The sequence below is a fragment of the Mastigoproctus giganteus genome, chromosome 9, assembly GCF_048544385.1.
Source record: "Mastigoproctus giganteus isolate SK-2022 chromosome 9, ASM4854438v1, whole genome shotgun sequence".
NCBI classification, from domain to species: domain Eukaryota; kingdom Metazoa; phylum Arthropoda; class Arachnida; order Uropygi; family Thelyphonidae; genus Mastigoproctus; species Mastigoproctus giganteus.
In genome coordinates, this window is record NC_143583.1 from 175,599,202 (window position 1) to 175,616,904 (window position 17,703).

Consider the following 17,703-nt stretch of genomic DNA (forward strand, 5'->3'; position numbering starts at 1 on the left):
CTGTTTCTCATTCCAATAGAAGCAGCCCTTTTCACATTATAATAGGTAACTCACATTCTATAGGTATAAAGTTTATCAGAACTTGGATATCAAGGTAAATTATGTTTTGTAGAATATCTCTTCGAAAAAAGAAAAAAAAAAGCAACGCTTTATACTGGAAGTACATCATCAACATTTGGAATGGAAATCACTCGGGCACTTTCTTATTACCATAAAAACGATGTTTAAAACAATTCATTACAGGATCTGGATGAAGCTGACACTTTTATCAAAGGTGGATGGCAGTGGTTTTTGATGTAGAGAGACAATAGCCTCTCCACATCAAAAGATGTAAGATGCCCATGACTATTTTGTTTGAGAGCCAAAATTGGCATTCAATGGAGCACATATTTTGTGAGTGACAGGATATTGTAAAGTCATCTGCATATAGATAGGTGTTAACAGTAGCTGGGATACTCTGTTAGATTGTTTATCCTAGCCACAAAGAGTGTGGCACTACTTGTGGGACCAGTTCTCCTTGAACAACTGTCTGTGATAAAGCATTGCAGTAACACGGCATGAAGACATGTATAGTATCTTATGTAGGGTGGCACCCAAATGTCAATTCAACTCCACAATGGTAAACTATGGTGAATACAGATCTCTGTAAAAGGCCAGAAATGTATGTAATGTTATGTCTGTACAGATGTGTGTTGTTTAGTTGTTTCTGATCACTCTGCCACCATTGCCTATCTACACCACAAGGAGGTGGGCCACAACTAAGCACATACCATGACTGACCTTGAGAACCTCTTTTCTGTAGCTCCTACTGCCCAAAACAGAGCAAAAATAAAAAAATAATAAATAAATAAAATAAAAATCCTGTACCCACTGGAGGAAGTATTAGACTAGTGGATACAAACAAATAATCCCATACCTTGGGATTATTTGTTGGTACAAATAAATCCAAACCGAAGTTACTAACAAAAAAATATAATAAAATAAAATAGGAGGGTGAACATTAACTAAAATATTAAAAAAAAAAAAAGAAAGAAAGAAAGAAAAGAAATGAAAATAAGCCTAAGACTGACCTGGTCCTTGGGCAAAACATAAGTGGGAAACCATTCAGGTTAGACAAATAACTATTACACTAAAACTTTATTTAATTTGGGTTTTATTGAATTAATAAAAAAAACTATGCTGCATTTTTAGAAATACAACCTGAAACAATTGAGCAATAACATACTCAACCGTTTGCAAAAAATCAGTTTAAATAAGTATTTACATTACATCAATGACTTTGTTAATCAGTGACAATAGTTCATGACAAGAAAGACAGCCAATTAAGGTCTGAATGTATCTGAATTTACATTACATCAATGACTTTGTTAATCAGTGACAATAGTTCATGACAAGAAAGACAGCCAATTAAGGTCTGAATGTATTGACTCATATAGTTCACTATTTAAATTTTTCCATAAAAGTTCAGTTTTTATTCAAAGTCAATAGTAAGAAGATGATTTTTTTTTTTTATCGTATGATGTGAGAAATACCCGAAGGAACCAGTTTTCTCCTGCTTCCTTCGTGCATCGTGGCCATGAAGTCCAACTGGAGAGTACGGCACCATCGTAATATCCAAGCCCGAGGCGGGATTCAAACCCACGACCTTTGGGTTGCCAAGCAGGCACTTTACCCACCCGGCTAGCCCAGTCAGCAGAAGATGATAATGATAAAACAAACCACAAAAAATCTAGACAATATACGAATATATATATACAGGGTGATTCACTACCAGTGTGACAAACTTGCAGGAGGTGTAGGGGGCACAAAGACGAATCGGAATCACATAGCATTGCAGGGTCCGAAATGCCTTCATCATGCGGCAGAGGACATTGAACGGGAGGTCGCGTGAACAGCGATCCCGCAGGAAGTCAGCATTTGCGAATTGGTTCCCGAGGCAGTAGGATGGACGAGTATTCAAACGTTGAACTGGCCGACATGCACCTCGCGTATGGAGCTGCGTACTGTAACGGGCACGTCGCTCTGCGCTTGTACCAGGAACGTTTCCCGCACAGGCGTGCTCCTCATCATACGATTTTCGCACGTGTGCACAGAAGGTTACGTAAGACTGGTTGTTTCACTAGAGGTACCATGAATCGAGAGCAAACGACGAGGATGCCAGACAATGAGGAGAATGTCCTACGTCTTGCAGAACGCAATCCGAGTACAAGTACTCGAGCGATAGGCCAATGATTGGGTATTTCCCAATCCACTGTATGGAGGATACTGTCAACAAACCAAATGAGTTCATACCATCTGCAACGCGTCCAATCATTGGAGCCTGCGGATTATCCACTCCGGAGGACTTTTGCTACTTGGTTTCTTCAACAGAAACGGTCCGCAAATGCTGACGTCCAGCGGGATCGCTGTTCACGCGACCTCCCGTTCAACGTCCTCTACCGCATGACGAAGGCATTTCGGACCCTGCAATGCTATGTGATTCCGATTCGTCTTTGTGCCCCCTACACCTCCTGCAAGTTTGTCGCACTGGTAGTGAATCACCCTGTATATATATATATATATATATATATACAGTGGAACTTCTCTATTACAAACTTCTATTTAATGAATTTCTCTATATTACGAATTTTTTCGCAAAACATTGCACCTTGAAACGAAATTACATGTAAAATTAACCCCATATAACGAAGTGTTAGTCTCTCTATAACGAATTTTTAAAAAAATTAGTAAAAGCATTTTTGAAGATTTTCAAGCATTTACTGCTAAACAGCCACTCAAATATACTGCCTCGTTCCCTACGAAATTTCGCATTAGCATCTGGAATTATATAATCATCCTTTAGTGAACACTTGTGGCCATTGATGCCCGTAGGAGGGTCTTTGTTTCATTTTTGTTACAGTTATTAAACCAAATGGGATTTCTTAAAAGTGGTCGTAAAATTTACAATAAATAGAGTAGATTTGTAAACTGATGTTGGCTCAGGGGAAAGCGAAATTCGCTGCAGTAAACCTTTAGCATGCTGCAGTGGCAATACATAGAATGCTACCATAGTTGGTTTTTAGTAACGCCTACTGAGTGACATTCGCTTCTCACCTCAACTGTACCACGTGACCTTCATGTCAATCATTATATGATATGTCCGTTCTCATCTAACTGGACCCCCAGTAGATGGTTTTCATGAATTTTTTTTTTTTTTTTTTTTTTTTCATTTGTCATCAATCACATAGGCTATATGCTCTTTTTTTTTTCTAAAAAGTAACATACAGCATACATTAATCATAAATTTTCTTTTGTGTATATAGTAGTAGTGGCATGTGATGCAAGAAAGCAAGTGTATGAGCTTTTGCAGCACTAGCCAAAAAAAAAAAAAAAAAAATCACACCATTCCCTCCAAATGCCTGTCCAGTTCCTCCTTAAATTTATTCAACCTATCAACTTCCACAACGACAGATGGAAGTTTGTTCCAACAATTAACCACCCGCTGGCTAAAAGCAAATTTCCGCACATCTATTCTACATCTGTCCGTTCTTAATTTGAATTTATGCCCCCTTAGGTTCGTAATCTGAACAAGTGGAAGAATCCCATCAGAATTCAGCGTGCTCAACCCATTCAAGGCCTTATACACCTCAATCAGATTACCTCGCAGGTGCCTAGTCTCCAGCTGCTGCAAATTTCCAGAACTTAAGCCTCTCCTGATAAGAGGATCCCTTCATTCCCCTCACCAATCTTGTTGCCCTTCTCTGTACACGCTCAAGCAAATCTACATCCTTCCTAAAATGAGGCCTCCAGACCTGCACGCAGTACTCAAGGCATAGCCTGACCATTGCCTTATACAAAGGGACAATCAACTCCTTTTCCCTGCTAGCAAAATTCCTGTATATTGACAACATCCCATGACCTGCCCTGGCAGCCTGTCTGCATTGCTCAGAAAACTTCATATATGACTGCACAATTACTCCTAGGTGTTTTTCATTTTCTACCACCTTAAGTGTAGTACCACACAGTTGGTACGTTTCTGTGGGGTTACTTCTACCCATATGCAGTACTACTTTGCATTTGTCAATGTTAAACTTCAGTTGCCACTTCTCAGCCCATCTGCCCAAATTTTCTAGATCCTGTTGCAGTAACACACTGCCATTACTGTCATTAACAACCCTGCCAACCTTTGTATCAACTGCAAACTTCGACACTAAGCCTGATATACCTTCATCAATATCATTGATAAATATACAAAACAACAGTGGAGCGAACCCTGTGGGACTCCACTAATAACATTAGTCCAAGAAGAGCAGCACCCATTGATTACCACCCTCTGTCTTCTCGCACTTAACCATCCTTTTATCCATTGTAGCAACTTACCCTTAATACCATTCTGCTCCAATTTGTACAACAGTCCCTCATGCGCAACAGTGTCAAAAGCTTTCCTGAAATCCAAGTATATGATATCAAAATTATTTTTTGCATCCAGTTCCTTTGTAACCACATCATAATATCCTATCAAATTTGTCAGACAAGACTTTCCCTTAACAAACCCATGCTGTGTCTGAATTATTGCTGCAGTCTTGTCTAGATGATCCTGCAATGCATCTTTAACCAGTGATTCCATTATTTTACCCAGAACAGAAGTTAAACTAACTGATCTGTAATTACTCGTGTCACCCTTCGATCCCTATTTGTGAATTGGGAATACATTTGCACATCTCCAGTCCGTGGGAACCTCCCCTGAGTCCAAGGATGCTCTCATAATTATGGCTAAGGGTTTGCTTAGTTGCTTTGCCGCCTCCTTTAATATAATACTGGATAGATATTATATCTATCCAGTATTATATAGATCCCATCCACCCCAGGTGCTTTTGTTATGTTTAACTTCAACAATTTCTCCTCCACTTTGCTCTCAGTTATTACAAAATCCTCATATCCTGCTACAATTTGATAACCTTCTGCCATTTTCAAACCTTAATAATTCCTCATGTGTGAATGTAGATGCAAAATACTCATTCAGTTTGTTTGCTATCTGAGCAGGATCATCAACAGTCGAACCATCGATGTTAAGTGGATCAATCAGATTCATCCCCTTCCTTTTAGAGTTTATATAAGTAAAGAAATCCTTGCTGTTTTTCTTAGCATCTTTTGCCAAGGATTTCTCTTAATCTGCCTTCGCCTGCCTAACCTCCTTTGTGATCTGATTACAGACTAGCTTATATCTGCCATAGGCTTCTGAGTCGCTTGATAATTAATATGCATCCCATGCATTTTTCTTCTCTGTTACAATCTCATTAGTTCATTTGATAACCATTTAGGCCTAAACCTTGAACAATATTTCTTAATAGGTATGAAACTTTTAGTAGCATCCATGATAATTCCTTGAATGCTTCCCACTTAGAATTTACTGTTGGTAACATCGTCAGTTGATCCCACTGTACAGAATTTAAAAACTTTCTGAGACCACTGTACTCACCTTTACGGAAGCAAAAACCGTTTCCTTTACCCATGATGGTAATTAAATCTTTAAGTAAATCCCACATCAGTACACTGTGATCACTGCCACCTAGTGGTTCCTTTATCTGCAAATTCTTAATACACGAATGATCAATGCTGATAACCAGATCAAGAGTATTACTCTCTCCGGTTGCCTCTCGAACATGCTGCTGCAGAAAACAATCATCCAATAAATCCATAAAAGTTTTACTAGTGTGTGAGTGACCAACCCACAAGTTCCAGTCAATATCTGGGAAATTAAAATCTCCCATTATAAGACATTCCGATTTACTAGCCAACTCTCTTTCTATGTACAATTGTTCATTGTACTCATTCGAGTCATTAGGCCTATAACACACTCCCACTCTTATTTTTGCTTTCGCATTGCTTACGTCACACCAAACTGACTCAACAGTGCACTGTTCATCTATATCAACTGGGTGCACTTCTTTTGATTTTATGTTTTTCTTAATTAACAGCATAACACCTCCTCCCTTTCTGTACACATTGTACAGAAAGGATATTAAATATCCTTTCTGGACACTCCCCAAATTCCAGTTCTGCATTCCTTATATCTGTGTGACACCACGTCTGTGCTATCCCAACAACATCCACCTTTGATGTCTTGACCAACACTTCAAATTCATCAAATTTATTTACTATACTTCTACATTGGTATACATGCAAGCATACATGCTCCTATTTCTATTCACCTAACACATCCGATATACCCACCTATTTCACGATGACTGCCATCCGTCCCTGAAACCCCCAACACCCCTCGCTCCAGGTCGCTACTTATTCTAATAGAAGTTGTGCAAGAATCACCTTCACCTCTGCCTACTCTTAAACTATTAGTCCTTGTATCCCCTCAAGCTAGCAGTTTTCCGATCCACCTAACACTGCCTCGATGGCATCAAAAATATTCTTGCACCCTTTGTATTTAAGTGTATTCTCCTGTTAACAAGTACAGACCAGGCTGAAAAAAATTCTATCCCTTGAGCCTTGCATAATCTTTCCAGGGCCGAATTGATCGACAAGGCTCTCATCATATACTCCCTTCTATCGTGTCTGGGCAGAATTGCAGACACTTTCAAATTCAACCCTAATTCCCAGCTTTTTTTCAACAGTGACCTGTACTTGTTAAGTAATTCTGCCGGTCTCCTACTCTTAATATTTAGTGCTTAATATTTAGTGCCAACTATATCACCTTTTGTGCCCTTAAAAGATGATATCCGCTCTACAACGCATTAAACCTTTGCCCCTGGCAGACATACCCTGGTCTTGTTCCACCTATCCTTTTTACAAAACATGTTCCCTGTTTCCCTGACAATAGTCACCAACTACTACTGGTTCCTGTGGGACCAGCGCATTCTGCCTTGGGGGTTGCCGCTGTGTTGCATGATGACCAAGTGCAAGCTCTGGTGTTGATGTGGGCAGCTGAGAGCCTGATGGGTCCCTCAATTTAGATCCTTCAAGGGCATCCACCCTGTCCTTTAAGCTCTCATATAGGCCCATAACAACGCTTAGTTGTCACCTGATTTCCTTACACTCCTTACATCGCACACATACAAAGATATCCCCCATGGCAATATCATGATCTGTTCTAGAGATTTCGGCAAACATTTCACAAGTTGCACTTTTTTTAGGCTGTGATGCGTTGAAGAATCGCCCCCCCTCAGTTCTCCCTCAAGTCACAGCACTCCTGCCACTTTGTGCCCGTTGCTTTGCTAATTCTGCTTTCATATATGAATGAAAGCAGAATAAAAGAAATTCACAAAGTCGTATATTTCTTCAAAGTGAGTGATACTATTGAATTGGCAAGTGAACGTCATTGAGTAGGCGGTGCCTGTACTAACAATTCACTATATGGCCAGCGCAGTGAAATTTGCGGTGTATGTATCGGCAAGAGTTGCAGTCCAGTAATTTTTACAATTGCAAAAACAATATCGAAGAGAAAGTGTTTAAATATTAATGATAAAGCAAAAATTGTTATGATATTGACCAGGGTTTTAAGAAAAAAGATGTTGCGGAGAAATATGGCATATCTGCAAGCAGTTTATCTACGATTTTAAAAAAATTGAGAATCAATTTTAAATGCAATTGAAGGAGGAGCAGACAAGAAGCGAATTAAGTTGCGTACATACGAAGATGTTGATAAAGCTGTTCTAAAATGGGGGCAAATGATACGTGAAAAGAATATCCCAATATTGGGCCTAATAATTAAGCAACAAGCTCTGAAATTTGCAGTCCCTTGGACATACAGAATTTAATGCGAGCACTGGGTGGCTAGATAAATTTAAGAAGCGCCAGAGAATTGTGGAAAAGGTTATTTGTGGAGAAAGTGTTAATGTAAGCGAAGAAGATTGCAACAGTTGGAGGAACAATACCTTAAAGAATATTTTGGAAGAATATGAGCGTAAGGATGTTTCCAATGCTGACGAAATGGGTTTATTCTTTAAATGTTTACCGAATAGAACACTTGCTTTTAAGGATGATAAATGTTATTCGGAAAACAAAGCAAAGAAAGAATCACTGTGCTAGTTGGAGAAAATATGACGGGAAGTGAAAAATTAAGACTTTTAGTTGTCGGAATATCAAAAAACCCAAGATGTTTTAGAGGCACAAAATCTTTGGAATTTGACTACACCTTTAATAAAAAAGCATGGATGACAAGTGATATTTTTGAAGAATAGATATTAAAACTAGACAAGCTACAACAAAAGAAAAAAGGAAAATCGTGTTGGTAACTGACAACTGTCTGGCACATCCTGCCAATATTTCTGCCAAACTTAAAAGTGCGAAGTTGTTTTTACCACCAAACGTAATGTCAAAACTCCAGCCAATGGACCAAGGCATTATTAACAATTTTAAATTTCATTATCGAAAGAGAATAATAATGACGATTGTCAATGCGTTACCAGAAAATAGAAACTTCGAGGTTACAATTAACCTTAGAGATTGCATCTCTGAACTGGCAAAAGTTTGGACAAACGATGTCACTGAATATACTATTCAAAATTGTTTTTCGAAAACGGGATTTGCATTGAATACAGAAGTCGAATAACGACTGGATGAACAAGATGAACTGCCCCTTTCACAACTGAAAAACTTTTGGATGTTATTAGAATCGTCTGGAAACATCGAAAATGAAATAACAATGGATAGTTATGTTTATGTAGATCACAGCAGAACATCCAAATGAAGATGAAGAAGATGAAATACTGCTAAACAGTGTTAGACGCGACCATGATCACGAAGAAATTAACGATGACGCTGAAGAGATGCATCAGAACAATCCATAGAAAAGCCAACTCGCAAAGAAATGATTAATGCTTTTAAAACGGTTCGTATGGGTCTACAGTTTTGTGAAAATGTTCCTGATAATGTTTTTAATGCTCTGAACAAATGTGAGGTTTTCTCTGAGAATCAGACAATTTTTTAATTGTACTGTGCAAACGAAAATTTGATTTTTTTAATTTGTGATATTTACAGGCGAATATTGTGTAAACATAATTTAAATAAGTATGTTTTTGAAATAAAATACATTAAAAATAAATGTAGATTCGTTTTCATTTTCTAATTAGATAACAATTTCTAATAAAAAAGATATTCTCTGTATAACGAAATTTCTCTATAACAAATTTTTTCACCGGATTTATCGAATTCGTTATAGGGAAGTTCGACTGTATATACAAAATATCTTTATATAATAATAAAATTTATAAAGAGAGCAAACAGTTGAGAAAATTAACAAAAGTTTTAATATTTGTGTTATCAGTTATCAACATGTGATTTGGAAAGTATATCCACTAAAATTAGGATTTTAACAGTTTTAAGTGAAGGAATTTTATAAATTTATATAAAGAAAACTTATAAAATTATAAACAAGACTGAAGAAGGAAATTAAAAAGATAACAATATGTAGTGAGCAATTTAAAAGGTAATTTTATTATTCAGACAGTAATTGCTACCTTTTAAGAAAGATAGAACATGAAGAGTTTTGAAACGATTCAAAGAAGGTAGGAGAAGAAATAAAAAAACATTTTCTTATCTGGAGAAACATGACCAGTGACCAAGAAAAACAGTAAATGAGATTCATCATATAGGGAACAGAAAAATAGAGCAACATGGGTAGAATCCTCAACAGAACCAAAAATACAGAATTCAGAGGTAGAAGTAGACAAATTTAAAATTTAGTGATCTATGTCCAGTTAAAAGAAAGCTAGAAAACATACTGGGAGACAACTATTTATAAGTTATTTTATTAACAAAAGCCACATCAGAAATAAATGATTTTCGGATTAAACCTTTTTGAGAATTAGCCCAGCAAAGTTGCCAATGATCATACAGAATTTTAAGGATCTATTGTTTTCCTTGTTTTAGACTGGAGAACAAATCAACTTCAATTACATATAATTCAGCAGGAGTACCTTTACGAGTGAAATAAGGGAATTCACAGTAACTTAGAAATAAATCTCCAGGTAATGCTTATCTTCCGAAAATCTGAAGATCTGGCAAGCGTTGAGGAGGTTTGAATATAATGCAAAAAACAGTGCACAGAGTGTTGTACAAATAGTTACATCTAAAATCATGCAAGATGTAAATGTACAAGCCATTATGGCTGACACGTGATGAAACATTCTGTGTTGACATGTTTACTAAGGTGGCAGAAGCGAATAGCTGCTTAAACATTTTGCAATTAGTGACGAGAGTATACATTCTACATCGCAGGCAAGATGAAGACAGTATGAGAGCACGAGGAAGTGAAACCCAATGTAAGTCTGGAACATGTCTGAGACAGTTCAAAGTTAATCTGTTCTGTACTACAAGCTGCAAAAAGAGAAATGGTTCCTTCACAAACAGAATAATCACTGCTACCATGTATCAAGACATGATGGAAAATTAGCTGATCCCACAAATTGCTTGGAATGATCCTGGCAACAACTCTTCCAACATGGTGGAACCTCCCCCACCCAAACTTCTATAAATATGTTTGGATCTCCACTTTCAAGGTCAACTGGTAGGGCTTGCAGGTTCAATTGTTTTGCAGGCTTGCTTGCTGGACCTAACACCACTGGACTGCCTTTGGTGGGGTGCAGTGTGGGGCAGGGGTCTTATTCATCTGGTCCTTGTTAAGGACCAGATGAATAAGTCCCCCCCCTACCAAATGATGTGAATGACAAGCGATTCAGCGATTGCTGTAGCAATTATTTGATTGAATGTGATATCGAAATGTTAACTATTGCTTCCACTACAACTTTGGGTTTTTACCAATTTTCTCCTAGTATAATGTTATTTGGTTTTTAGGAGCATTAGCAACTAAGGCCATATTGCTCTGGGATATGCGGTGGTCATTCCCTGACCTTTCCGCATCCTCCGTATTTGGTGGTGACGGGCTCGAACCCCGGTCTAATCAAGAAGCATGTGCTACGCACTGCTGCTCCTTCCCACCTGGCTACGGAGGCGCCAACCTAGTACAATGTGTCTCTGATATAAACATAATAAAAAGTTGTAATACACCAAATGTGCGAAGATACTTTAGACTTGCACTATATTTCAGAAGTGGCATATAAAACCTGGGATACATTCTATTTTATCCTATTTTTATAATATATATATTTTTTTTTTGACAGCAGTTGCCTATATAAGCAAAGCTTATATAGACATCCTGCACCATTTTCCCATTATAATACTATGGAAAGAGAAAAATTTTTTTTTATGAAGGTGCAACAAAAGTTTGGCTTATTTGCACCATATATTAATACTGGCCAATATTAATATTAAATACTTACCACTGAGGAGATATGGTGAATAGGCAACAGGTTTTGCATTATATAGGACATCAATACGGATACCAGAACATTGCTGATAGAGTCTGTAACGTACAATAAAGCTCCCATCATGACAATTAAGCAATTGTGTCCAAATGCGACAGTTCTGTTTTATACCCAAGATCTGAACAGAAAGTTCTCCTGATGGTGATGATGTCAAGCTAAAAATATATTACAAAATCATATGTCAGCATCTGTTCATTACCTACATATGTTGTGTTATCAATGTTTTTAAGGCTATGGATAGTGTTTCAATTTTTTTTAAGCTACGAAACCTTTTTAGAAGCTTTTAACTCTACTGAGAAGATAATTACTCGTTGCTCATATACATATTTAAACTGAAAAAGGATGAATGTAGAATTGATGTATGGAAATCTGCCTTTAGCCAGGTAGAAACCGATTATTACAATAAACTTCCCTAGTGTTGTGGAAAGTGAGTACTTTAAATAAATTTAGAAATTGAACAAATCACACTAGGCAATAAAATTTTAGCTTTAGATTTTTTTCTCCTGAATTTTAATGTGCTGAATTCGAATTTAAAGTCAGGATAGACATTACACTTATTGATATTATTAATGAAACTTTAACAAATATTACAAGAAACAGTGTAAAAATATATCAAGTTTTTTTGTTTTTTTTTTTCATTTGAATTTTTTGTAATGATCAGGAGTCTCTCTGATCAATGTCCAGCAATAGTCTGCTAGCATGTTAGGCATCCACATTCCTTGGTAGCAATATTTTGGTGAAAATTTTCACTACTTTCATCACTAACATGTCAATAATTAACAGGGATAAAGTCAAACTAGGGATGGAAGAAGTGTATTTTTAGAGAGACATTACAAACAAGATTTTGGTAGACTTGCAATAAATTCTCAATCAAGATTTGAAAACTGAAGTTTCCAAGCATTAGTGACAGCAGAATCAAAGGAAGTGTATCATCAGTCCACAGTTCAAAAAGTTACTGAAGATGATTATTCTGTAAATCAGTTAAATCTTTTTGAACTGGAGGTGCAATCCTTCAAGAAAGTTTGCAAAAATTTTCTGGGCAAAGCAGAACAGAGCAGACAATTTAATTTTAAATATCAAAAGCCACCCCCATTCCTGTCCACAGCTATTATGAAATTTTTCATTAGACCTATCGTATATTTCAGGTATAGGTTGACGTTTGAAGGCACAAATATTACCTCTAAAACTGTGGAAGAATTGACTTATATGTAGGGTACAAAGCTTATACCTTAAATTCATATATACCTAATGAAATATACCATATATTCTGGTGTATAAGTCAGCTCTTTGAGCACTAAAAATCTGTCAAAATTTTAAGGTCTGCTCTTTCATCCATCCAACTTTTCTTATGATGTGCACAAGCACTCCTACCAAAAACATTCATTTTCTTTTGAAAATAATCACTGGTTTTAAACAATACTATTCACTAAAAGTAACCTTTCAAGGGTGTAAATTTCTTATAGCAAACATACTACCACACTGAGACACTGTTTACAGAGAAACGATTTTTCCACTGCAGTACTAAACAAGCACAAGAAATGGCTTTGCTACAAAATCAATACCTCCCATGTACACCAGTAGTGTCAAGAGTAACCACATGTCATCACTTATAATTAAAGATTTTGGTTTCATGATCTTCTGCATAGAGGAGAATATTATATATGCTTACATTTTACTACATTTTACTATACAGTGTAATAAAATATCCTAATGTAAAACTTTTAAAAGAAAGAGCAGAAATAAATTAATTAAAAAACAGACAGTGGTTCTAAATTTAAGGTTTTACTATAATATCATATATTTGGTATCATATATTTTTTGGTATAATTTTTTATAATATCATATATTTGGTATCATTTTTTATAATATCATATATTTGGTATCATTTTTTATAATATCATATATTTGGTATCATATATATGATATCATATATTTGGATCTTAGAAAGGCTTTTGATACTGTTGCACATGGAAGACTGCTGAACAAATTCAAGCAGTGTGGCATTGGAGGCAAATTGCTGCTATGGATAAAGGGATGGTTGAGTGGGAGAAGACAGAGAGTGGTAATCAATGGACACTGCTCATCGTGGACTAATGTTATTAGTGGAGTCCCTCAGGGTTCAGTGTTGGGTCCATTGTTGTTTTCTGTATTTATAAATGATATTGATGATGGTATATCAAGCTTAATGTCCAAGCTTGCAGACGATATGAAGTATACAGGGTTGTTAAGTACACTAAAGACAGTATGATGTTGCAACAGGATCTAGAAAAGTTGAGCAGATAGGCTGAGAGGTGGCAAACAAAGTTTAACATTGACAAATGTAAAGTACTACATATGGGAAGCAGTAACCCCAGAGTGATGTATCAACTCTGTGGTACTACACTGACAGTGGTAGAGAACGAAAAGGACCTGGGGGTAATTGTGTAGGCAGATATGAAATTTTCTGAGCAATGCAGACGATCTGCAAGAGTAGCTCATAGTGTCCTAGCAGGGATAAGGAGGTGATTGTCCCCTTGTATAAGGCAATGGTTAGGCCACATCTTGAGTACTGTATACGTCTGGAGACCTCATTTTAGGAAGGATGTAGAGCTGTTGGAACGAGTACAGAAAAGGGCAATAAGATTAGTGAATGGAATGAAGGGTTGCTCTTACGAAGAAAGGCTTAAGTTTTGCAAATAACAGTGTCTGGAGACTAGGAACCTGCAAGGTGATCTGATTGAGGCATATAAAGCCTTGAATGGTTTGAGCATGCTCAATGCTGATGGGATTCTTCCTCTTGCTGAGAATAATCAGCTGAGAGGGCATAAATTCAAATTGAGGAAAGACAGATGTTTGCGGAAGTTTGCCTTTAGCCAGTGGGTAGTTGGTTGGCTGAACAAACTTCCATCCTTTGTTGTGGAAGTTGATAGCCTAAATAAATTTAAGGCTGAGCTGGACAGGTATTTGGATTGAACGGAGGGGTGAAATGGGAGCTTTTTTTTTTTTTTTTAGCCTGATGTTGCATAAGCTTGCTTTCTTGTATCATATGCCTCTACAATGCTAATATATAAACACACAAGATGCAAATGATGACTGTAAAAATAGGGAATATACTTAAGTTGAATAGATGTTTAAGCAAAAATTTGAAGGCAAAAAACAGAATTCAATTATATATCGTAACTTTATATGAACTGGTGGCACAAATATGAAATATGTTCCATTAACTAGTGGTTTTTATAAGTAGCTTTTTTCTTTCCAGGTACAAGATATCACAGTTTGGGTTTAGGGGGATCTGTCTGAGCAATCTGGATATCATATATTTAAATTTCAGTAAAGCTTCTGACACTCTTCCACACAAAAGACTGCTATAAAAATTGGAGAAGTGAGGTATCAGAGCAAGTTACTGCTATGGATAAAGAAATAGTTGAGTGGCAGAAGACGGTAGTTATAAACAGGCACTGCTACACTTGGCCAAATATTATTAGTGGAGTCCCTCAGGGTTCAGTGCTGGGCCCCATACTGTTTATGGTATTTATTAACAATATTGATGAAAGCATATCAAGCTTATTTCTAAGTTTGCAGATAGTACAAATGTTGGCAGGGTGGTTAATGATGGGAATCAATGCATACTACTGCAGCAAGACAGATAAATAAGTTAACTGGGTTGAGAAATGGCAACTGACATTTAACATTGGTAAATGCAAAGCACTGCATAAGGGTAGCAGTAATCTCAGAATAACATGCCAATCGGATGGTACCACATACAGTCTGACAAAGTTTTCCAAGCAGTACAGATGGACTGTTGAACAGCTCATGGGGGATTTATCAAATAGACAGGAATTTTGTCAACAGAAACAAGATGATTATATCCTATACATTTACAGCCACATTTGACTGCATATGTATCCTATACATTACAGCCACATTTGATTACTGCATACAGGTCAGGAACCCTCATTTTAAGAAGGATGTGGATTTCTTATAGCAGCTGCAGAGAAGAGCAACCAGATTAGTCATGAACACAAAGAGGAATTACTGCCAGTAGTTCCAAAAGACTCCAGTTCTGCAAATTGCAGTACTTGGAAACTAGACTTAAGTTGAATAGATGTGTAAGGAGCCCTAAGTGAAGTGTTTAAGGCTTTAAATGGACACCAAATGCTGACTGCATCCTTACTCTTTCTCATGAGATATCCTAGGGAACAAATTTAAACTGGAAAAGGGTGGTTGTAAGATAGATATTCAAAAATTTGCTTACAGGTAGAGTAACTCATTGTGGGAACAAAATTTCATCTAGAGATAGACAAATGATGCGGGTTTTTTTTTTTTTTTTTTTGCTGAAGCTATATAACCTTGCTTCCTTTGGCACCACTAATACTTTCTGCATAAAAGCAAATTTCCTCACATCTATCATGCAACCATCCATTTTTAATTGAAATTTATGTCCTTGTATGTTGAACTACTGAACTGATTTAATTTAGTAAATCCATTTAAAGCCTTAAACCTTTCAATCAGGTCTCCTCACAAATGCCTATATTCCCGATGCTGCAATTTAAAGTTGTCGAGCTTTCTCAGTAACAGTACCCACCTGTCCTAATTTTTTTTTTTTTCTTATTGCTCCTCTATTCCAACAGATCTACATACTTAAATCAGGCTTCCAAAATTTTATTCTTACTACTGTTTTATGCAACAAGACAAACACCTCTTTGTCATTACTAGAAACTTTCTGCATATCATTATGAGTGTTCCTAACAGACTACCTGCACTTTCCACTGAATTTGAGTCAAATTGTACAGTTGCCTCTAGGTTTTTCTCATTTTTGTACACCTCGAGATAGGTACTGAGATTATTGCTACCCAGATGCAACTGCCACTTTTCTGTCTGCCTAATTTATTCAGGTCTTGTTGAAGTAGCATACCCTGATTACTGTCATTTACAACCATATGGACCTTTGTATCATCGGCAAATTTAGTCATTAAACTTTATATTCCTACTCAGTACATTACTAAACATTAAAAACATATGGGACTGGACCCTGAGCGATTCCACAAATAACATTAGTCCAAGAAAAGTAGTGCCTCATTTATAACCATCCTCAGTCTTCTGCCAGTCAACCATCCCTCCATCCACAGCAGTAACTTGCCACTAATGGCACATTACTCCAATTTGTGCAGCAGTAGTTCAGGTGTAACAATGTCAAAAACTTTACCGAAAACTAAGTATATAATGTCAAATTATTTTTTGCTACCTCACAATAACTAATCACATTAGTCAAACAAGACTTTCTCTTTAAAAAATCCATACCGTAATTGCCATATAATTGCATTTTTGTTAAAATGATCCTGCACTGTTTCTTTTTAATCTCAATTAACAAGGTTTAACAAATGACTGTTAGCACACCACTTCTCTAAAATCGTAATTAAACGCTTTTAGACGAATACTACAAAAATTATTCTTTGCTAAAATTTCATCCGCTTAAGTAATGAAGGTACTTACTTTATTCCTTCGGATGTAACTCCTTGAATAAAAAAATAACGAACAGGAACAACAAAATCAGCTCTCAAACCAGGCCCAAATACCTGGCTCTTCTCCGGGGACAGAGACTCATTGATTTCTCCGAAATATCCGCTACGGGGTGTAAGATTTTGACTTAGCGTACATTTACGTATTAATAAATAAAATATAACTAGAAAAAAAGGATAGTTCCTTGCCAAAAACATGACTGGTGAGGTAATGGTTCAAAATTCACGATCATAACTTCTGACTAGCATCGGACTAACAGAAAAGAATTAACAACAGTTCAAATGATATACATTAAGCAGAATACTGATAATCAAGAAACGACAAGTGGGTGTACCATATTTCACAAACGTAGTGCATGGAAATCAAGAACGTTTATAGAGTGAGATCAAGTAAACTTCGCACGAAGAAAAGAAAGTGCATACAGACTAAACATTAAAAGTAACCAATTCAAATAAACCGGCTTATGACTTCACTGACGATAATAAACTGACCGAAAGAACTTTCCCCCGGCCACTCATGCATGCTTTTAATTTGCAAGCCCATCACGCCATGAAACAACTTGCCGTCTTTTTTACTAACAGTAACCCAGTAATGCACAGATGATGTGGCTTCTCCTAGTCACGTTTTATCCTTCTAATTCGGTGACACAGAACGTTACCACCAGACAACTTTCACCCAGTCAAGGTCGACAAGGTTGGGAAAGCATAATGGGCACAAAGCACTGTTCTGTTCTGTGATAATGGGAATGAGTTGAATAAAATATCAACGCTAAATTAGGCAAACTAAGTTGAGTAAAAGCGGGATAGCCATTTCTAGATCGCGATAGATGCGTTTCTGCAAAGCATCGTGTAAATTGAAACACGAAAAAATTAAGAATTAAAAGTTA

General features: G+C 36.7%; 1 protein-coding gene across 1 annotated transcript in view; it reads right to left on the reverse strand.

Moving 5' to 3' along the window:
- Positions 1-17,456, reverse strand: part of LOC150080899 (protein O-glucosyltransferase 2-like) — a 127,553-nt gene extending 110,097 nt beyond the window's left edge. The window contains exons 1-2 of the mRNA XM_090380974.1: positions 16,791-17,456; positions 11,274-11,473 (exon numbers count right to left, since the gene is read on the reverse strand). Of these exons, the coding sequence (XP_090237100.1) occupies positions 11,274-11,473; positions 16,791-17,014 (424 nt within the window). The 5' untranslated portion in view covers positions 17,015-17,456. The remainder of the gene's footprint in view (positions 1-11,273; positions 11,474-16,790) is intronic.
- Positions 17,457-17,703: the final 247 nt, after the last annotated feature.